General features: G+C 43.7%; 1 protein-coding gene across 2 annotated transcripts in view; it reads left to right on the top strand.

Moving 5' to 3' along the window:
• GPR50 (G protein-coupled receptor 50) overlaps nucleotides 1-21,959 on the top strand; it is a 45,487-nt gene extending 23,528 nt beyond the window's left edge. Inside the window, exons 1-2 of one of the 2 annotated variants that reach the window (XM_064669784.1) lie at nucleotides 4,206-9,197; nucleotides 15,475-21,959. In XM_064669784.1, coding sequence (XP_064525854.1) covers nucleotides 8,969-9,197; nucleotides 15,475-16,343 — 1,098 coding nt within the window. In that variant the 5' untranslated portion in view covers nucleotides 4,206-8,968 and the 3' untranslated portion in view covers nucleotides 16,344-21,959. Of the gene's footprint in view, nucleotides 1-4,205; nucleotides 9,198-15,474 lie in introns of those variants that run through there. The other variant, XM_064669785.1, reaches the window with a different exon arrangement.
• The last annotated feature ends 300 nt before the right edge of the window (nucleotides 21,960-22,259 follow it).

The following is a 22,259-nucleotide window of genomic DNA, read 5'->3' on the forward strand; positions in this document are numbered from 1 at the left end:
GTGGTACCTCCACGAAATCAACTTCAGGTGTGACTTGTATAAGCCTTGTGCAGTCCTGTTCCCTCCTGGCAATCCCAGCAGTTTTCATGGGTGAGACCAGTGCCTGGTGGTGTAGAGAATTTGGGAGTGCTGATATTTGGTGACGGGTGGGGCCTTGACCTATCTGGGAAGAAGGAAATGCGTGGTCTGGTCCAGGATGGCATTGCTGTCACTGCTGAGTGCTTGCATATTATGGAGGAGTATTGGAACACCAAGTGAACAACAGTAAAATTCAGTCTGGTAAGATTTATTGGAGGATTTAAGGTGATACCAGATTAACATATTCATAGGGTTTTAGGAGCTGCTTGGGTATTAAGAGTTACCTTTTAATCTGAAAACTTTGCAAGGGTCTGATGTCTCTTCTGTGCTAATGATTCAGTCTGTCTTTATAAGAGGTTGAATTTCTTTACATGATGTTTTCAGACTGAGGGATGAAAAGAGGGAAAATGGCCCTTAATTTTAACAAGTTCCCATTTGGTTTAACAGCTGCTGTGAGATCTGCCTTGTCTTTTCAGCTGTATTTGCCACTTTGGCAGTGTGTTTCTGGCTGTTAGAGTCATACAGAGTTTTAATGAAGTGCAACACTTTTCTTTTTCTTTCCCCCATGGCTGTTATTTGTCATTTGATAAAACTCTGCCTTGTGAGAGTTTTATTCCTAAATAAATGATAAAAGGACAGCTAGTATCAGAAGGCATTGCTGGCATGAGAGTTTCTGCTTTGTTGCCAACATAGGAGAATCCATTGCTCTCTTTTTAAAGGATGTGTTGTGTGGCTGAATTTGGGAAAGACTTTCAGCTCCTGAGGGAACCAAAGTCGACTTCTTCCCCTGTTCTGCCCTTTGGTGCTGTCCTGTCCTAGTTAGCAGTTAAACTCCACGCCCTGCGCTCCCAGTGCCAAGACACTAACTTCTGGCAATCACTCTGGGTTTGTTTTTCATTGTGGTGCAGTAAATGCTGTTTGTTTCTCCACTGTGCTCCCAAATGAAGGCTGTGAGACATGCTGAGTCAGCAGACGTGGACCTGTGCTCCTTGGGGTTCACCTTCCCCCCTTGGAGTGGGAGATAGGGTGGTCAGAGCTGGGTGACGTGATAGCCTGTGCACAGTGTTGTCTCTCGGGGGGGGTTTGGGTGGTTCAGGCTGAAGAGTTTGCTGCAAGATCTGGGCTCTGTTATTTTGTGTAAATCTCTTACTGAAGCTGCAAATCCTGGTTCCTGCTAGCTCTGACGTTACAAATAACCTCCTGATTCCTTGGAGTATATGCAGATCTTGACTGAGCTATTTGAGTGTTAGACACTTCACGGGGTTGTGCAAGGGTGGTCCTGCCAGGCTGAAGGTGACTCCCATGCTCTCAGAGCTGCCTAAATGAACGTACAGCCCATGGTGTACTCCCATGCCTGTCGGGGGAATACACACCATAGCACACCATAGCACACCATGCTGCCAGCTCTGCTTGGGAAGCAGAGAGTGTTTGCTGGACTCCACTCGCTAATGTGCAAAGCTCTCATCCATTGCCAGCAATGTGCCAAGGAAATTTTTTGACAGAATCTCTGCAAACATCTTTGTAGTTCATGCTAAGCTTTCCTTGCATCTCCCTGTCCTCTCTGTGTGCTTCTAGTTACTTGCCTTTGGGGCTCCCTGTGAAGGAGAAGGTGGACAACATGCTGAGAGTTTTCGTTGCCTAGCTTAACACGTCTGTGTTACACTGCCGAGGACTTGGAACTCTCATCCTTTCTAACCCTGCCAAATCAGCCCCATCTCAGGAAGGTATTTTTAATGATATGTGATATTCCAACTACCCTTAAGATTTCACTATGATTTATGACATCAGTGATTGTGACAAGCATTTCTCACTAGAAGACTCTATATTAAGCCCATGCTTTGTTTCATCCTTAAATCTTCTCTTCATTTGGAGTTAGTTCATAAACAAAATTACTTTATTGATGACAGATAACAACATGGGATTTCAGCAATTAAATGAAAAATAGCAGGGAATCCTGCTAAGGAGAGGAAATGGAGGGTCACAAATGGCTCTGAAGAGACTTGAAGGCAGGAATTAATATCTTATGCTTAATGAATGACAGTTCTTTAAAAAATACTGTTGTTAGATAAAGCAATGTAGGACTGGAGAAGAGGACTTTTCAGAAACTGCATAGCGAAAGAGAGGTTTTTCTTTTAGAAATTTAGGAATCTTGACCATTTCTCTTGTCTTTGGAGAGGAAGGCAAATGAAAGTGTGACCCCTAAAACTGATAAAAATTCAAACACTTCAGGAGCAAAAGGCAGTGTGAAAAGCCATAGCTCTTCCTCTATTTTTTTCCCTGCCTGGGGGGAAATCTCACACTGTCTAAAGGTGCTGTTCAGTTATTCCTTTGTTTCTGACATTATTCAACCAGCACATGCCTAAACCCCTTTTTTGTAGGAGGCAGGGTAGAATGTAGTTTGGATTTGAATAAGGGCAATATCTATATAGAAGTCATAGTGTCATAGATTCATCAAGGTTGGAAAAGACGTCTAAGAGCATCAAGTCCAACCACTAACCCAACACTGCCATGCTCTTGACTACACCATGTCCACAGCTGCCACATTCACACTTTTTTTGAATGCTTCAAGGGATGGTGATTCTACCACTTCTCCAGGCAGCCTGTTCCAAGTGAAGAAATGCTCCTTCTTGTCAGTAATTTTTAGGAGGAGATGCTCTTACTGAGGGGGATGGTCAGCCGACCTTGCAGGGTCCCTTCCACTCTGCTGTTGCTGATGGGTTTCATAGTCAAACCCTTGGCTATACAAACACTGAAGGGGGGAGCAGAGTCTCCCTTAACAACCACCAGTTGACTTAAATGGCCCACTTAGGGTTAACATTTAAAGGATTGCATGCAGCCCTCTCCAAGCCTCCCTGGTTCCTGATGGGAGTCAAGTTACATTTTACCACTTTCAGATATGGTGGTGTGGATGTTAAGTAGCTTCAGAGAGAAGAAATCTCTTTGATTTATTTCTTGCTGAGAAAAGTTCAAAAAGTTCATTAGAGGGAAAAAGGGAAACAGGGAGAAAAGTTTTAAGGGGACACTGAAAGCACCATCACTTGATGGTGATTATACAACTCTAAAAGTAGGCCTGCCCTTATCACTGCAGATGAGAAAAGTAGGACTCGGGTATTTCAGGATTAGGCAATTGAGCTAAGTACGTCAGAGTTTCTTTGGCTTATGTGGCTGGCCTTTTTTCAGCATCTTTTATTCTTTCTGTGCTTTTTTTTTTTTTTTTTGAGGGCAAAACATTGTGTGGGAGCAGGATGCAGTGATGCTCTTGTATTGGAAGCTCTTGATAGCAGAAGTGTCTGCCAGCCTCATCAATTATTATCCACAAGTGTGAGATCTGCCTTTGAACGTATGTATTGCTGCCTACAAGTCTGACTTCTGACTTCAAGATGTTCCTCCAGTCACTGAGGTGTCACAGTCCCATGGAGCCTTATTCACCTTCAAGCCAGATGGATATTATCCACCATTAGACTCCCACTGAGCTCAGTGTTAGAGCACACCCCCTTGAAAAATTTGTTCACACAGATTCATGTTGGAAAATGTTTACTGTGTACTTTAATGCAAAAATGTATTTTCTCTTTTAATAGACCCACACATTGCACCTCAAAGATAAGTAAGTTTAATAAGTCCTTAGGAATAAAACAGAAGCAGATGCCACCCAGCAATACATTTGGGTCTCTCTAGTTCAAGTTTCTCATGTGATTGATCATTTCTTGTTGCTCTTTCTCCACCCAACCTTGACATGAGTCCTGTAAACCCTGTGGAACATCTGGAGTGAAGCTTTTGACGGTGTTCTGGGAAACACTGATTTTTGGACTCCTTTCTGGGAAAAGGAGGGCATGAGAGCATTTTTTCCCCTGCCAGTATCATTATTGCTCTTGCTGAATCAACTTTTAACTGTTTGCACTGGTCTTTTGCCGATGTAATTGTATCAGAGTCCCTGAAGTGTTTGCAGGTGAAAGTAACTCTCCATGGGATTAGTAATCCAATGGGATTAGTAAATAGTTATGAATTGACCAGGAGGTCCAGAACAGATTTTCTTTTACTTTCTATGCTTCTATTTGCATGAAGTACTTCTCTCCCAGTTCACAGGTTTGATGGCTTCGTCAAGACTATGTTCACATATGTGAACATAGTCTTGACGAAACCATCAAACCTTGGGTCTCTTTCTTTGCTCATCCATAATGTAAGGAGTATTACTCCTCTTCCTAGCAAATTGTGAAGCTCAACCTCAGGTAGCTCAAATTTTTTCCTTGCTATAGGGCTGGATGCTGGGTTTGGAGGACTAACTATGGACAGGAATGTAAGTAGCTCCCAGTCATTTCCTGTCCCTCATGGCAGTGTTTCTCTTCCAACCTCATCCTCTCTGCATGTGCATACTGTGGCTGTACCTGCCTCATTGCCAGTTTTAGTGTGAGGACACTGAGAAACACACGTGGGCTGTATGGAATTCTGTGATCTAAATCTACCCCATGGGAGTTTTTTTGTATAACCTGCTTTTGTAACACTGGCCACCAGTTTTTAAAAAAAAGCATGTTAAGGCCATCAGAAGAAAAGCCTCACAATTGCAGCACAGCACTGTAAGGCATAGCAGGACTGTGCTGTAGCCTGCAACGAGACTATCACCTTGGAGATAATTTGGGTCCAAATTACGTTTCTTTTCCTAACTGTAGTTAGGAAACTCTGCTGTGCAGAAGTAGAATAAATATCTTACCATGATTATCACCCTGCTACTGCTCTAACACCCAAGCCTTCATTTAGGTAACCTCTAATCAGTTCAGTACTTAACTAGCAGTACTTAACAAAAGTTGAGCAGAGTGGAGCTGGTTTATTACCAAGGCCATTTATGAGCAATCTGGTACATGCTCAGCATGTCTCCATTGACACCAGAGTGTGTTGGCCCCTGCCCATGAGTCATGGTCAGGGATGTCTTTGCTTGGCCAGTGAATTCCTCACCCCAAGCCTAAATCAAGGAGGGACCAGCTATGATTTAGGGAGGCATCCAGCCATTGACTGATCAGATCAAGTGCAAACTTGGTGCATGAGACAGGAAGACCCAAGTAGGTTAAGTCTGGGGAATATCCAAGGAGTGAGGATGGAGAGAAGCAGGTCTGCTTTCCTCCATTCCCTGCCAGCCCTATTTTCAGCCTGTTTACTCAACACATTGTTTATATCAAGAGGAAAAGGATGCTGTGCCGTTACATTGAGGACAGACTTAAGGCAAATCTAAGCTGTACAAAAAAGGACTGCTAAGGCACATGAAAGGCAGCTCTGTCAGGGCACACTGCAGTGTTCATTTGGCTATGAGCAAGGCAGCTTCCTGCTGTAGGTTGTGCATCCCACAGCTCTCTGCATGATGGCTCTCTTCCTTACATCCCCGCATTCCCCTTTCTTTGACACCTGCTTTCAAGACAGCTTTTCTTCATTAATAAACCTAATATTTGCCCTGTAATACTCTTAAGAAAAGTACAGACTGGTACAACTTAAATTTCATGTCTTTCTAGACAGCTTGCAGGGGTAGCAGATTGACAAGCCCACTTGCGTTGCATTCATTTCAGACTGGCCCTACCTATGTGAGATCAGATTCTGGTTCAAGGAATGGCATTTGTTTACCCTCTTCAGAACAGATGAGAAAAGAATTTCAGCCAAATAATCTGTATGGCATGGACTAATCTGTCTTGGCAATGGAGAACTGAAATTCATTAAGTTCCTGAGGAGGCAAGATCAGCTAGGCAGGGAAACAGCCTCCAGAACAACCCAGAGTGGGGAAAGCAGATCACCTTCTCTGGCATGTGAGCCCATCTCTGCCTCCCCGAGGTGAGGATGCTCAGAGCACAGCTGCTCTGTCTTAGTATCTGTACCCAGAGTAACTCTGTTCTTAGCTCAAGCTCTTCTGTTACTATTCCTCTAATTATTGATTTAGGCTTAGTTATTTCATATTTTGATTACCTTTTTGGTCTAAAAATTACCTCTATCTTTGTACAGCAAGTGACTTTGTATGTTGGTCTCTTGCTCTTGTTGGACAGAGTGCTAGAGGAGATACTGATGCCAGGATCAGTACGTGTTAGAGGTCAGTTAGATCAGTCTGTTAGAGGCTGGATTTGGGGCAGCATACTGTGTTGTGCTGGTCTGTGTCCAGACTGAGCTTTTTCCTTATGCACTAAGCTCAACTTGCTCTCCTCTGAAGTTGGGTTCTGTACAATGCTACTTTGTTTCAAGTCTGAATTTTTTGAAAAGGTTATTAAGGTCTACCTTGAAAATGGCATCTGAGTTTGGTATCATGGAACCTAATGCAGCCCCAGGGTGAACCTGTGTGTGTACACTAACAACCCTCATAAAATGGCCTTTAACACCTCCCGGGAAAGCCAGCTGCTTGGAGTCTCCCCCTCTTTGCCTTGGACAGTCCTCACCTCACACAATTCCTTCAGTCCATCCTAAGGCTTAATCAACAGACTTGCCACAGTCTGCAAAGGTGTTGCCTCTAACAGACTTGAACAAGATTTGGTCGAGAATGAATTAAAGGCTAAATGGCCTTCACTGATAGAAACATTTTTGTCTGGTAACTTTTTTTTTTAGTAGGTTCATCATTTCTATATACAATTAAAAAGAGTTACAAGGAAAAAATCCACCTCCTATTCCCACCAACTAAGCAGAAAAGGCTGGGACTAGAGAGACTGATCCCTGGGATGGCAAGGCTGGAATATCAAGCTGTTAATTGTGGCAGGGTAACATCTGCTCCTTTTGAGTGGATGTCCGTGGGTGTAGTGGCTGGTGCCGTCACCAAGGTTTAGTCAACAAACCATGCTGGTGAGGCACAGGGAGGAGAAGGAGCAGCTCCTGGGCTCAGCTGTGGTGGCTCAGCAGGGCTCTCCAGGGCAGTCAGACAAGATTTTTATCAATAAAATCAGCTGTGTGTTCACATCCGACTGTATGCTCTGCCTGACAGCTGCCTAGGAATCGGTTGCTTGCACACAGCTCCTTTCCAGGCCAGGAACACACTTTGACCAGCAACAATTGCAAAAGAGCATTATTAAGTCTATTAAGCCTGAGTTCACAGATTTTTTTCTAGAATAGTAACAGATGGCAAATGGTGGCAGTACAGCTGCTGGGGCCTGGAGAGGATGGATGTTGGTTTGTCATTTCAATGGATGCTGGCAATAATAATGTTTTGTGTTTATACAGGGCCTTTCCTCTTTCAGGGCACTTTACAAACCAGGTGAGAAATAATGGGCTTGGAATTAACGTGGGCTGGTAAAGCTTGCCCCTGTGCCCATGTGGTCAGTATGGGAGGGTAAACATAGGGGCATTGGCCTGCACTCCCTACACAGCCTGGATGTGAATTAGGTGACTTCTTAAAATCACATAGAGCCACTCAGCAGGGATTTCAGGCAGAAGTGGTCTCTTCCCAGAGACCACTATCTCCCAAGAGAAGCTGCTGTAGTGAGTGGGTGTCCATCAACCATGGTGTCCTTGCAGAGTCAGACACTGCAGCCAGTGCCATGCAGGCTCAGCTGGTGCTGACGGAGGTGCTGAGGCTTCCTCTTGCTCGGTGCAAATTGGAGGGTTGTCCCAAGGGCCTCCTGCCTCCGACACTTGCTCTCCATCAGCCTTGCTGCGATTTGCTGTGAAGGCAGGAGGTGTTTCCAGGCCGATCTTTAGTCCAAGAATTTGGAATTGATACAGGGAAGAACCAAGATTTTAAGTGGATTGGCTCTCTATCTCACAGCTTTAGTGCAGGCGATGAGTTCAGTGGATAAAACAGTGAAATGTCAGGAGTCTGGAGCACATAACCAGAAGGGGCACTTTTTAGCACTTTTTTTGTATTTATTAAGAGCTGGATCAAGACCACCACTTATTCCTCCTCCATTACTAGCAGATTCAGTGGTCATAGTTGCATCCAGGAAAAACATCACACTAACAAGAGCTAAGTTTAGAAATCCAGAAGAATTGCAGCATTGTGGTTTTCCCTCATGAAAAGGGTCAGAATTTCCAGGAAAACACAGGAAGAAGTCATTAAAAGGCACTTAACTGAACAGAAGATCGTATTTTTAGAAATTTGAAAATTTTTGGAGGTAGGTAAAATGTCAACTTTACATTGTTTCCCCTTTCTTTGTACTGTGTTCAGATCATTTTTTCAGGAAGGTTTGCCTAAGCTGAGCAGGACATGTTAGGATTAATGGGGAATAATGGGGAAACTTGCCAAACAGTGTTTCTCTAGGATGGTCTAAGAACTTCTTTTTGTTTATAAAATATCTGGAACTCTGAAAATGGGGAAGTCGCTCTGCACTGGTACAGAAGAGGGCTGACCACTTTTTAAGGGTTCAGAAGAAGATGTAATTAAAATACTTTTTATTCATTCAAGAGTGAATGTCCAGCTACCATCTGCGTCACAGCCAGAGAAAAATCCTCCCCTTTACATTGTTTTCACTGTAAGGGTAACTGATATAAGGAAAGATATGAAATCATGTGAACAGGGCTGGTCTCTAATTTCCAGCCCATTTCCACAGACCTCTGAGCTCAACCAGGACTGTGAATCTCATTGGCCTTAGCCAGAGGAAAGTTATGAATCTCTGGGGTGTGAGCACTGCCAACTCATGCCCTTCGCTGCGTTCAATCAGAGCAGCTGAAAGCATGGCTCAAATATGGTTTTGGCAGCAATACAATTAAAAGGTCATGACCTAAAGTAAGTGTAAAATTCAGTAATCCAGTCCTTCACCTGGCAATGTAAGCAATTCTTTAGCCATCAGCCAAAAGAATATATGGTGCATAACAAAATAAATGTAATTGAAACAGGGGGGAGGGCTGGTCCTTTCTTCTCTGGTAAATACTGGGAGGTTTTTCTCCTCCTCCTCGAAGCAAGTCTCTCTCACAGGTCCAGAGGGAAAGGCAGCTTTCACAAATGGAGCGAGGTACTGATGAGAAGGCTCATGTAACGGATGGTCGTGGCTCCAAAACGATGCCAAAGCGCCTGGTCAAGGAAGACAGAGGAGGAGGAGGAGAGTTCCTTCTGCAGACTGCCTCCTGCACTGCCTTGGCCTTGCTCCTGTGCATCTACAGGGCTGGCACAAGGCAGGGAGCAGCTCTAAGTGCCCACAGTTTTCCCATGGGGAATGATGCCAACAAACAAGGTAATGGTAGCCCAGCACATGCTGCTGTTCTTTGTCTTCATGGTTGTGCCAAGAGATCTCAAAGGACTATTTTCAGGAAAAAGTTAAATTATTCTGGAGTTTTACGCATTTTTTAGGACCTTGATGATGTCCTTAAATTGGCTATTTCTGTGTTCTCTAACCTTATGTCCTAAGGATACTATGGGTTGGCAATACCTCCTGTCCTTTGTGTTATTACCCTCTGTATCATTTTATGCAGCACTGTCAGGATTTGAGAGCAGCTGGCAGCCCAACTGCACTGTCTGTTTAACTGCAGGAAACCACGCTTTATCCCCCTCTGAATCCTAATGGAGTAATGATAGCAGATAATTAATTGAATGCCTTTTCCTTTCTTTTGTTTATTCCTCTCTTTGAAAAGACTCCCTAAATACACAAATAAAATCCTCAATTAAAATTTATGGATTAATGGATTGAACAACAAATATTTTTTTTCCCCCCTATTGCCTGTATCTCAGGGAGAGTTTCTCCAGTTTTCACTTGCGCTCCCCTGTCAAACATTTTCAGTTGTCAAAATGAGTAAGTACATGCTGGGCTGTCATGTGGGCATGTCAGATGTATTAGTGCTTATCAGAACGGTGGAAAGAGATGGCAGTTAACAGTCTGGGATTCCTCCTGTGCCATTGTGTGTGGTGTTCTCAGTGCCCTGGAATCCGGGAGCTTGCATGGAGCAGTGCCATAGGTCATGGTCCCCAACAGAAGGATGGTTCTTAATGTGCTTTGGTGGGGTAAATATTGTCTACCCCAGAAATGACCCTTTAGAGTTGGTGATATAAGAAATGCTTGTCAGAGCAAGGGCTGCAAGATCAGCATCCCCCAACACCAGGGCATTGTTACCCATTTAAATTGCAGCAGTACATGATCAATATGATTGCACGTGGTCAATGGTATCTTTATGTTATAAAAGGAAGAAAATTGATCGGAAAGTGTTTTCTATGAACTGCCACTTAGTTTGCAGAACACACTTCAGATCTGTAGGCTGGAGGTTAGTGACACAAGCAATCACACAGCAAAGTGGCAGGTAAAAACAAACAGGAAAAGGAGACTATCAGAGGTAATAAAGAGTCTTGTTGCATGCTGAATAAAGCTCTTTATGACTTTTATCTTTTTGCTTGGGGCAAACAGTACATTTTGTTTCTGCTTTGCAGTGAGCATAAGCTTTGGAGGGTTAAACAGAGAGTATTAGATTATGATAAGTGGTCATCAGAGGCTTGCTTTACAGTCATTGCCTGTTAAATTGTTTACTGAACCTCATTATATATATCTCTGTGAGGTTGACATGTGTCTTACTTCCAGTTTATCTGGGACACATGCGTCTGTTGACTTTTTCATAAAACCTGAATGAACAAACATAAAGTTTAAGATTCTATTTATTGTAAGCTGTGGCTTATCATTATGATAGTAAAAAGTCACTGCAAACATACCAGTCACACCAATAAACTTTTAGCATTATGTCATTGTGTATCTTAGCACCTTTTCCTCAATGTAGGTTTTTAGACCTGCTTTTCTACAGCTGTCAGTTATTCTGGCAGCAGCTGGACAGATGCCAGGGTCTGATGTCACTGCTGGGAAGAGGTTGGAGCAGCAAGGTGACTGGTCATGCAGTGAGCCCCCAGGCACTCATGTCGATTGTGCTCATGGGTCAGCTTCTCAGTTGCCACCTTTGAGGCTGTTGTATGTGGTTTTGTTTGCCTCAAAATGCTGTGCTGGGCACTGTCTATTTGGACTCAAATCCCTGCACAGTGGCTGGGAGGAAGGGGCAGCCTGGACAGCAGGCTCAGTTGGAGCTGGACTGTGCCAGCTGAGCAGAAGTACCACACAACTGTATTTCTGGTGCAAATACTGTCATTCAGGACAATTCAGTTTCAGCGTTGGCTTTACAAAATAACAGTACTGACTTCAGGTTGCATTGAGCATCTCTGTCTTGTTCACCTGAAGGAAGCAGTTCTGTAGCTGTGTAATACTTCAGCAAAGAATGTGAATGTGAGAGAGCTTTATATGGATAACAGAGAAACAAGAGGTTTGGGTGCTTGCTTTGGACATTTTGAGATGTAGAAAAAGAGACAATTTTCATAAAAATATTTTACCTCACTCCTCCTCCCTCCTTGCCTTTTACCCTCTCCTATAGGTTCAGGATACCTAAACCACAGCCTATAAAGGACAGCCCACAGCTGCTGTGTGGGAACAGTAGGGAGAGGCTGGATCTCTAGGACTGGAATTTGAGCACCAGGGGATTTCCAACAGCCTCTTGAGGCAGGCAGGGCCAGTGACCCTGCTGTTTCTACAGCGGTGCTCAGTTAATCTCTGTGGAACAGTACCACAGAATGAAAGTCAGGTGCTGTTGGGGCAGCCTGCCAGTGAAGAGCTTTACGTATGTGGTTTATTGATTTGCAGAATTCATTGAGGTATTTCCACATTTCTTAGAACCAGGGCTTGACAATAAGTCCTCATATAAACTGTGTCATTGGATAATCCAGGCAAAATGAGAGGCAGGGCCAGGGAACTGCTGGAGTACAGGAGCAGAGTTAGAATGAACAGAAATAGATTTATGGGAGGGAGAGGGGGAGCTCAAAGACAGGAATACTAGGGTAGAAGATGTTCTGGGATAAATTCCCACTTGTATTATTTGCACATGTCTATAATCTGCTCAAGCAGCTAGGCTTCAGGTTGTTTTGGGGTGGGTTTTTTTTTCCAAACAATTGTGGATTACACTGTGAACAGTGTATTGTACCTCTATAATCTAAGCTTTGAGTTGGACTTCTGTAATATAAAAGGATTTATAGTTTCTCTGAAAATGTAGCCAAGTCTATATTACCAGTATCCATGTGTTAGACATGCTTTTCTCCACCATTCCTCCCTATTTATGTGTTACTCCATAACTGGGGGATGGAGCACAGTGGCACACAAACCAGTTTATACTAAGTAGAAGTTAATAAAGGAACGGAAAATGTGAAAGCTAATAAGGAAATACAGTCACATGCCAATAAAGATAAAAAGATACATCTGAAAATAGTGTCACAGAAGCGGATAAATTTAAGTTGGAGATAAAGTCCTGATGGTATTATTTATGGGCAAGACTCTTTTGTTTTATCATGGAAAAATGTAAAAAAAGCAGTGATGAAGATCATGTATCCAGCAGGATACTGGTCTTTACCTTCCCTAAAAGACACATTAGATGGCTTAATATTCTGCAGTGTCCTTGGGAATGAGGGTCTCATCTCATCCTCCAGAGGGAAAGACATGAGCTGTTTGCCACAGAGCTCGGCACACAGTGGTCTCACAGCAAACCAGGGATTGTGAGGCTGAAGCAATGTTTAACCCAAGTTACTCCTATTTTAATAATTAGCCAATAGCACAGAGCATCAGTGCATGGCCTGGGAACCTGTGCATGGTGGCCGGTGGTGCCACCTTGGCCATACTGGGCTGATCCCCAAGCAGGAGGGACACCCCAGGGGTATTTGACAGGGTTGCTGTGAAGGATGCCCATGGCAACAGCTTTCCCACCAGGCACTCCAAGCCCTTTGTTATGGGCAAAGCCAGCCCCTGGGGACATGGGGTGCAGGCCAGGTCCCATCTTTCTCCCAGTGGACTGGTCACAGACGAGCACTATTAGAAAATTGAAATATTTTGTTAAGATTTTATTAGAATTTTAATTATTTTTAATTATTATTATTTCATTATTTTTTAATTAGATTAAATGTCTTAAGATTAAGGGGCCTTTGTGGTCCATGAGGTTTATGGGGCCTATGGGGTATATGGTGCTGCTCATGTGCTCGCTGTGGGCCAGGAGGTGATCTCCTCTTGTTAACCTGAAAGGAGAGAGAGGGATTTGTAGAGGCTGCCTGGCTCCCACCAGCCAACACCTGCTGGGACAAGGATGCGGGAGATGGTGGGGCTGCAGAGGTGGGGTGCACAGTTCCCTGCCATTCTTGGCTCTCACTGTCTCCTTTTCCTGCTTTTGGGGCTCCAGCCCATGGCAGGCCCAGCAGCTCAGCTGCCTGCGCTGGCTGTGGTGCTGCCTGGCAGCAGGACACGACCAGGACAGGACTTGTGCCACCACGGCCTCTGTCCCTGGGCCCCCTTGTCCTAGCTGGGATGGCTGCCAGTTCTCCTCCAGTTCTGTGTGCAGGAATGCCATGATGGCCTGTCCCCATGGAGGGCTGAAGCCTGGCCCTGGCTGCCCTGAGGCTGCTGCTGGTCCATGTGCAGGGAAAAGGAGAAGGAGCTGTGGGAGGTGTGGAATGGAGGTGGCAGCCTTGTCACAGTGCCAGTGAGCCCGACCCTGTCCCTCAGCTGGAGCCTCCTCTTGCATATTCTGCTTTGGTGGCATGCAGTGTGCCACCTCTTTTCAGTACTCAGTCATTAAAAATGCACTGATTTTCAGGACTGACCTTCCAGTGTCTGTTATATGGGTCTGACCTTCCCATTCATCTCACCAGAAGAAAATTATGAAGTTGAGCGCTTCCCAAACAAAATGGAAGATGGTTTTCTTTCTGTGAAATAGTACTGAGTGAGCCTTTCTGACCATATTTTCAGGCACCTAGGACCCTGCCTGTGCCATAGATGTGCCAGCTGACAGGGGAGCTGAGGCTGCAAGGTGAAAGCTTGGGGCAGAGGAGGGCAAGTTTGCTCCCCACGTGGAGGAGATTATTCTTCTCTTGATAAAACCATCTCATTTTCTCCCCGCTGGAGCAACATGCAATGAAGTCATGTCAAAATAGTACACACAATACTGTGCTCTTGGATTGAATCCAAACTGTGAAGAGCATCCTGTGAATATTATTTTTATAGATTTTTTTCCTTTATATTTTTTGCTTCCACACAACTATTCAAGTTAGTGAAGAAAGACTGGTGGAGACTGCTTATTTATCCCAGCAGCTGGCAGTGATGTGAGACTAATAATTTTCCCTATGATTTTACTAAGCTTTGGATTAAATCCACTGATGTGCTGTCTTAACTAGGAAATACTCAGCTTTGTTCTGTTTTGCCTGATTCAGAACTGGGTGCTGAATGTGACTCTCATCCCCAGCAAAGGCAGAGACTTGCTCTCCAGCTGCGTGTGTATTTAAATGTGTATCCAAGTGAAGAGTTGTGGTCCTATCAGTTGAGTCTGTCTCTAGGCGTCCTCTGGAAGTCTCCTAAATTGGGTTGCTGATACCTCTCTGTTTTTCTGCCTTGAAAATGGTTTTGGAAAAGCTTTCCAAAATGAAATCCTGGTGCTGGGGACGCATTTTGTTGAAGTGCATATTTTTGATAGAATGAATAAAATTGGTTCAGAAGAGCGTTCCATCTCTGTGGTGCCTGCACCATCACAGGTTAGAACCAGTGGTTCTGCCCTTGAGAGTGGCACAAATGGAGTTATTTACATAGGGACCAGCTTTGGTGACCGCATTTTATAGAGCTCTCAGTAAGTTATTAAATCAGCAAGAAAGCAGCGCCGAGGCCCAGCAGCCAAAGAAGCTGTGTGCTCTGGTAAACCTCTCTATGTAAAATTTCTCTCTGAAAAGATTTCAGCACTCCACATGACCTCCACTAATACTTATTTTTAAGTGACACTGTGTCAGCTGCCTCAGCTCCACAGTGCCGGGGGCTGTTCTCAAGTCTGGACTGTTTTCCGGTCAGCATGCAGTGGCCTGATATGAACCGTTGACTTGTCCTGATGGTTTTTGTTGGCACAAACATAGCAATGAGCCAACTGCAATGGCAATGTGACCATGCTTCCTGACAGCCCTTGGGTGTGTTTTCCAAGTGCTAAAGCCACTGACCTGGCTGAACTGAGATTTGAGAGTCCTTTCATGGATACTACAGAAAAATACCTGTTTTTAGTGATTTTTTAAAAAATATGTGTACTCTAGTAGACAGCAGGATAGGAGGGTTTGAAGAGGAAGTGCAGGTGTGAACAGTTGGCTGGAATGTTGCCTGTATCACATAAGGGCAGAGGTGTTAACACCTTAAATGTGTTACACATAGCCTCTACTGTATATATACACTCTCTCTATATATATTTATATAGATCTACTATCTAGTAATGTTTTCCTTTACACCACCGCGGATACACCTCAAAGTAGCAGAGTTTGGTAAACCACTACTTTGTCTAGTGTGCTGCCCTAGGGTTTCAAGTTCCAAAAGGAGACTAGAGTGAAGCCCATGAGAAGAGTTAGGCCTGAAGAGGAGTTCTGAGTTGCAAGTTGTCTATCTGGACGTACATTAACCTCTCGCGGTCTCTTTTTCTTTTCTGTAGGCAACATCTTTGTCGTCAGTTTGTCCGTCGCAGACCTTGTGGTTGCAGTTTATCCATACCCTCTGATCTTGAGTGCCATCTTCCATAATGGATGGACCATGGGAAATGTCCACTGCCAGATAAGCGGGTTCCTGATGGGCTTAAGTGTCATCGGGTCCATTTTCAACATCACGGCGATCGCAATCAACCGCTATTGCTACATCTGCCACAGCCTTCGGTACGATAAGCTCTTCAACCTGAAGAACACCTGCTGCTATCTCTGCCTGACCTGGATACTCACGGTGGTGGCCATTGTGCCAAACTTCTTTGTTGGTTCCTTGCAGTATGACCCCCGGATTTACTCCTGCACCTTTGCCCAGACGGTGAGTACGTCCTACACCATCACAGTGGTGGTTGTTCACTTCATCGTCCCGCTGTCCGTCGTGACGTTTTGCTACCTACGGATCTGGATTTTAGTGATTCAGGTCAAACACCGGGTGAGACAAGACTGCAAGCAGAAGCTCAGAGCAGCTGACATCCGGAACTTCTTGACTATGTTTGTGGTTTTTGTCCTTTTTGCTGTGTGCTGGGGACCATTAAACTTTATTGGCCTTGCTGTTTCCATTAATCCTTCAAAAGTGCAGCCACACATTCCAGAATGGCTTTTTGTCCTGAGCTATTTTATGGCCTATTTCAACAGCTGCCTCAATGCTGTGATCTATGGGCTTCTTAACCAGAATTTTAGGAAGGAGTACAAAAGGATATTGCTGACACTGTGGACTCCCAGGTTGCTGTTCATCGACGTGTCCAAGGGTGGGACAGAAGGGATGAAAAGCAAGCATTCTCCAGCCATAACAACCAACAACAACCACGCTGAAATACACTTATGAGTCAGGACATACTATTTATTCTGGATTACAGTTGTATATATAGTATATAAGAGCCTTTCTAGCTGTGTGCATTGCACAGCTGGTGTTGCCTGGCCCCTCATGCAAGGAAGGAGTCTGCTACCTTTCATGCTTAGCTTCCTGCTGCAGCATCAAGGCTTCGAGTGAGGAATGTCAGAATGGAAAGGACTGATTTTTTTTTCATGTGCCGTCTTTCACTGTGTGCCTCATTAATAGGTTTGGTTGCTTTTGCCACAAGCATGCCAATACCCCAAAAGGGAAGCGTTCAGAGTGCATGGAGAAATGCAGTTATGCTTGAAATGCAACCTTCAGGAGACAGCAAAATTGCCATTTATTACACGTAAACCTTTCTCCCCTCCCTCTGAATTCTATTTTTCTAGCATTAACTTAACCCATACTATATAAAATGAAGTTTAAACTGCATGGCTTTTTACCTTTTAGTTAGGTAAAGGCTGTATTAACCAGCAGGCGTACGTATGGGCCTGATGACTTCCACTGTGTGTGCGTTCATTTCCCTTTTTCTTTCCTCTTAAGATTTAGAAGCAAGCCTGGACTAGATGTGAGGTAGGCAGAATCCAGACCAGTGAGTGTCTGATGCACTCATTTTAATTGAATATCTACAAATATTAAGTACCCTTGCACTCTCCTTCCCAGGCCATGAGTAAGAATATAACGTATAACATAATCTAATTGCAGGAAGATACTTGGAGCCTGATTCTAATTTAGGCAGTATCCTGTCATGGCCAGCATTCATTCCAAATGTCTCTTACAAGTCACTGCTACATGAACATCATAAAAAAAAAAAAAAAAAGAACATAGCAGAGTCCCATCTGTGTAATGCAGATGCTGGCTTTTAGGTTCCAGTACCATTTACACTTGGAGGAAAAGGGAGAAGAGGAAGGCAGTGTTCCAAAAATCCCTGCTTTTGCCCACCACAGAACATGAATTTGCTGTGGGGAGAAAAAGTGGACTTTTTTTTTAATTTTATTCATGTATAAAACTGTAATTAATGCATGGAGCTGGGAGACAAAAGCTACTTAAGCATAATTATGCATCAATTCTGTTAAAGCCTGAAGTGTGCTATCTGTATGATTGGAAACAATGTCCTGAAGTGCTGGGGAGTCCACTATCACATTAGTAACAAGCACATGGGCAAAGATAAAGCTATTTCTTTAATGGAGTGTATGTGATGGCAGCTCTCTGTAAATATGATGACTTCTTTGTTTTCTTAGTTTCATTGTAAATTCATCTCTTTATGCTTTTAAATATGTGGATCTTGCTTTGAAACTGTCCCATAAAATCAACAGGTAAAACTCCCCCTGGTGTAACTCTGCCTTCAGGCTGGCACACCTGACTTAGTGCAGGTGCACGGAGTGGCACAGTGGGAAGAGGAGCAGGTCTGAGCCCCCGGCGAGGACAGCAGGCAGCCCTGCCCCTGGTTGAAGACAGTGGTCTTTTCTCTTTGGTTCTAGTCAAAGCAGGACTAGTTCCCAGGGCTGAACCCTGAAACACTGAGATTTTGCAGTATCATGTAGGCACCTGGAGATGGAGGTATGTAGGATTTCCCAAACCCCTGGCCGGGCTGTGTGCCTAATCCATAGTGAAGATAGCGAGCCATTTGTGCGTTGCTTGCTTAAAGCAACTTGCTGCTGAATGTTTGTTCTGCTGATTTTTGGGGGGGAAGAGGAGTTGAGAGAAGTTAAGCCCCTTCATTAAGTGGGCCAAGAAACTCTGCATGAGTTCTGCAGTGTGCCTGCTGCCATGTGGGGTCTCTGCAGTACCGGGGGGGGGGGGGGTCCCTGCATTTGTAGAGTGCCCTGGTGCTTTATGAAGTTTCAAACTTGAACATCTCAGCCACTTCAGATGATTGTTGTTTTAAAATGCACTGCAGCCAGCCTCCCATAATAGGAATCAAACAGAGTTCTGTTTTGGCCTCTTAATATGCCTGAGCATGGCCAAATAAAGGTATTTTGACCCTCAGAAAAAAACGTGGTCTGTTCGCCTTCCAGAAAAACCACCCTGGGTGAATTCACACCATTCCATGCAAGCAAAATCATTTGGAGTTAAACTAGGATAAGAAAAGCACTGAGGAATCCATAACTGCAGGGAGTGTTTGTCCCGTTTCGCCAGGGAGATGTCCTGTGTTCCATGACTAGTCTTCAAAGTCATTTGCGATTAGCCACGACAGTGTTAGTTAGACTCACATTAGCAAATAATTTGAGGCATCTAGCGCCAAGGGAAACCTACTCCTTTAAGACAATCATGAAGAATCTTGTGCATGTTTGCCAAATATCTCAGATACCCTAAAACTGGGGTTTCATCTTTATGGATCCTTGTCTTTTTAACTGAATGTTCAGTGAAGGCAATGTGGTTTTTTTGTTTTTTTTTTATTTAAGCTTGTATTTGCACTATTTCTTATTCAGGCTTCGAAGTAACAGCCAGCAAGTATTTGAACCAAACCAAGTCCAAAGAGGTCCCAAACAGGCAAGCTGTGAGAGTCCCTGCTACACCTGGTAGGAAGGGGAGCAGCAGGAGGGTGGTAGGTCATCTCTCCAGGACTCACAGAGAGTCACTGAACCAAACTATGCAAAATGGTAGTGGAATCTGCTCATCTTCTGCTGTTGGGTCTGAGCCCAACTCCTGCCCAGGTCTCCACAGGGCACAGGCTCAGTCCCTGCTGTGCTGGGGTGGATCTGAGCAGCTCCCTGAACGTGCAGGCCCTGCTACCACTGCAGAGTGGGGATGAGTCTGTGATGGGCACTGTCCATCTGACAGCACATAGAGCCCTGGCATGACCTGTTCAGAAGGGCTCTGGGTGGCCCAGTGAAGGTGCCCAGAGTCGGGCTGATGCAGCCACCATGGTTGGAGTCCTGAGCTCAGTCTTGCTGGAGCTGAGGTTTGCAATATGAACCATGAAAAGCAGGGAACATGGCCTCGAACACTGTGCCATTTGCTAGCACTTTGATAGAGGCAGCACTTAGGATAGGATAGAGTTTTATATTGATTTATTTAAAAACTACCCAAGCAGCTCCTTATTTTTATGTTAAGAAATGGTTAACAGGGTACAGAGAATTTATTTTTGTTAACAGTTGTTTACAGAAAAAGGGAAGTGTGTTATAACAGGGAATCCTGAGCAGTGTCACAGTTTACCTGTGGGAATCTAGCTTTAATCCAAATTTGAGATTTCAAGGGGATCCCACCGCTTAAATCATGCTCTGACAATTCCACCTGCTGCATACCTGGCCTTAACTCTCTCTAAGATCTCACATAAAGTGATTTCAAATCACTTGCTCTAGATTTGACCTGGTGGTGTTGAATACCTATTCTAGCCCCAAAGTCTAAGATTGTTGTAGTGGAAACTTGTGGAGAGTCATTAGTGCTGTGAAATAAGATGATTCTCTTGCCATGAAGAAATATTTTTGGATATTGCTAATGAATGTTGTTTAATCTATTTAAGAAGAATGTAACCAATATATTTATATATAAATGTGTATTGCATATGCTGTTTCCATTTTATTGTTTAATTAAGAATCGTTCAGTATACTTTCCTATTGCTATTTTTGTTCATAAAGTAGATTCATTCCCTTTACTTGTTAAAACTGTAATAAATCTGCCATTGGACTGCTTATTGATATTTCTTTTCCACTTGCAGTTATTTTTTAATAAATATTTGGAACAACAGCTTGGGTTTTGTTGACTCCCACAAAGCAGATTGAATTGACAAATGAGTTCAGATATAACTCAGCTGTCCAGCTTAGACCTGGAAGTGAATGACCCAGAACGTCTGAGACACATCCTTGGATTCACGTGTTTTCTTCCACCTGCTGTGAGCCAGCTGCCTGCTGCACCCTGGCCTTCCTCATCAGGGAAGAAACTTTCTCTGTGCTGCTGTTGGTCTCCTCGCTGTGTGTCCCTCCAAGGCCCTTTGCCTTTCTTGTGCCCATGTGTATCCACCGGGTGCTGTGGAAGCAGAGTTTGTCACAGCCATTTCCTTGCCCTTTCCTGGGAAGGAAAGCACGGCCAAGCTGTGAACAGGAGGGTGTGAGAGCCATGGTGGTCACAAGTCGGGGCACAAGGTGGCATTGGGTTGTAGGCAAGGGGTGGAGACAGAGAGTCACCCTGGGCTGGAGGCACAGTGAGGGCTGACACGCACTTTCTCCATTCAGGAGCTTTGTGAGCATGAAGACTGCTGTATCCAAGATGTTCTGTCTGTGTTCTTTCCCCACCTCTGTTTTTGGGCAGATTTTGCTGTATTCCTGCAGTTCTTTAGCCAACAGGTTCTGTCCATAGGCTGCACCAATTATATTTCCATGCTGACTTGAGCTGGTTTTTGGGGAGTCTCAGCGCTGCTTCCGAAGCGGGGGAGATGGGAGTATGGAGTCATCCAGTTGTAACTGCAACCTGAGCTCCTGTTTCCTAACCAGATGTCACATATAACTGTGGTGTTAAGGTAGTAAAAGCTGAGATTATCCACTAAAGAGTTGCTGAAAAACCATGGAGCAGACGTGTTGAATGAACAGGCAGTGTTCATTCAGTGACATCCCAGAGCAGTACTGCTACTTTTTTTGCTAATCTTTTCCAACAGGCACTGGACTTCACCTGCTGCTTCCACAGTAAAGCCTGCAATGCTCAGTGATGGGACACACTGAAAGCACTGTTAATTATAGTTGCAGATGCCAAAATGTCTGTCTGAGCAGAGCTGCTAGAAAACCCTTGCACAGACTTGTACCTGCTGTTTCTGCCACATGGAACCGAATGAATCAAACTGTCAGAAGTGAGGCAGTGTTATTTATTTACTTACTTGCCACAAAGTAATAGTAACTGGGAGATAAGATAGAGCTATAAAAGGCAAGAGGTGTGATAATTCAATACCAGGATAAAATCTCACTCATGGTGACTATTTGGAAGTCAATATTTGTCCTAATGTATTTCCTTCCAAGCTTATAATTTATAACATGAAGTCACTCAATAAAGAGCTACTGCATATGTGTTTAGAATTTTATTGGAAAAATGTAAATTACTGGACCTAATGCAGTATTTCTTAGCATAAAAACCCTGAGATAAGAAATGCAGAATGGGTTCTTGCAAGAACTCTGTGATGGGATATGCAAATTTTTTTTGCTGGTGATAAGAACCATAAAATTTGTATCTCTCATGAACTAGAGTTGTGAAGGGAAGCTCCATAATATTGTTAACTGAATTTTCACTTTGTAATGCTTGTTTATAGTATCCATTATTCATGTACTATAAGTAATGCACTGTACAGCAGAGATAGAATTTAGAGTCCATGGTCAGTTTCCAGAGCAACCAAGGTGGGTCTGAACCATTAACTGAAATATGTTTCTATGTTTTCTGCCAAGCATGGTCTCCTGATAAGGTTTTTAGCTCAACTGATTGCTTCTAAGAGGTCAGGGAAACTTTAATGTCTTTTAGATTAGTTGCAATGTCTGTGCAGTCACAGCTTGCTTAGATTACCTTTTAAATAGACTTGAGTCATCAAACCATTTTATAAGTCTGTCCAGTTGGAGCACATAATTTATTTTGTATCTAGATATTTTATCACAGCACGTTTAATAAACTGTTATGTTTTTCCTTCTACATTGTACTCCTTCTGTGTGCAAAATTTTTGAATTTCCCTGTAAATAAGATGCAAAATTTTTTCCTCAGCTGTAAGCAGGTTGCTTTGCCTGGAGGTAGGTTTCCACTGGTTTTGATAACTGTGTAGGCTAGAGATACTAATGTGACATCAAAATACAACCATCTCCTGGGTGAAAAGTGACAGCTGTTTTTCAATCAAAAAAAAAAAAAAATAGGCATGGAAAAAAGTCCAAAATAGTTTGCAGGAAGTAATTTAAATAGACATTTCTGGTTGAAGTAAGAGAGGAATATTTGGAGGGA

Source organism: Pseudopipra pipra, chromosome 13 (assembly GCF_036250125.1).
Source record: "Pseudopipra pipra isolate bDixPip1 chromosome 13, bDixPip1.hap1, whole genome shotgun sequence".
NCBI classification, from domain to species: domain Eukaryota; kingdom Metazoa; phylum Chordata; class Aves; order Passeriformes; family Pipridae; genus Pseudopipra; species Pseudopipra pipra.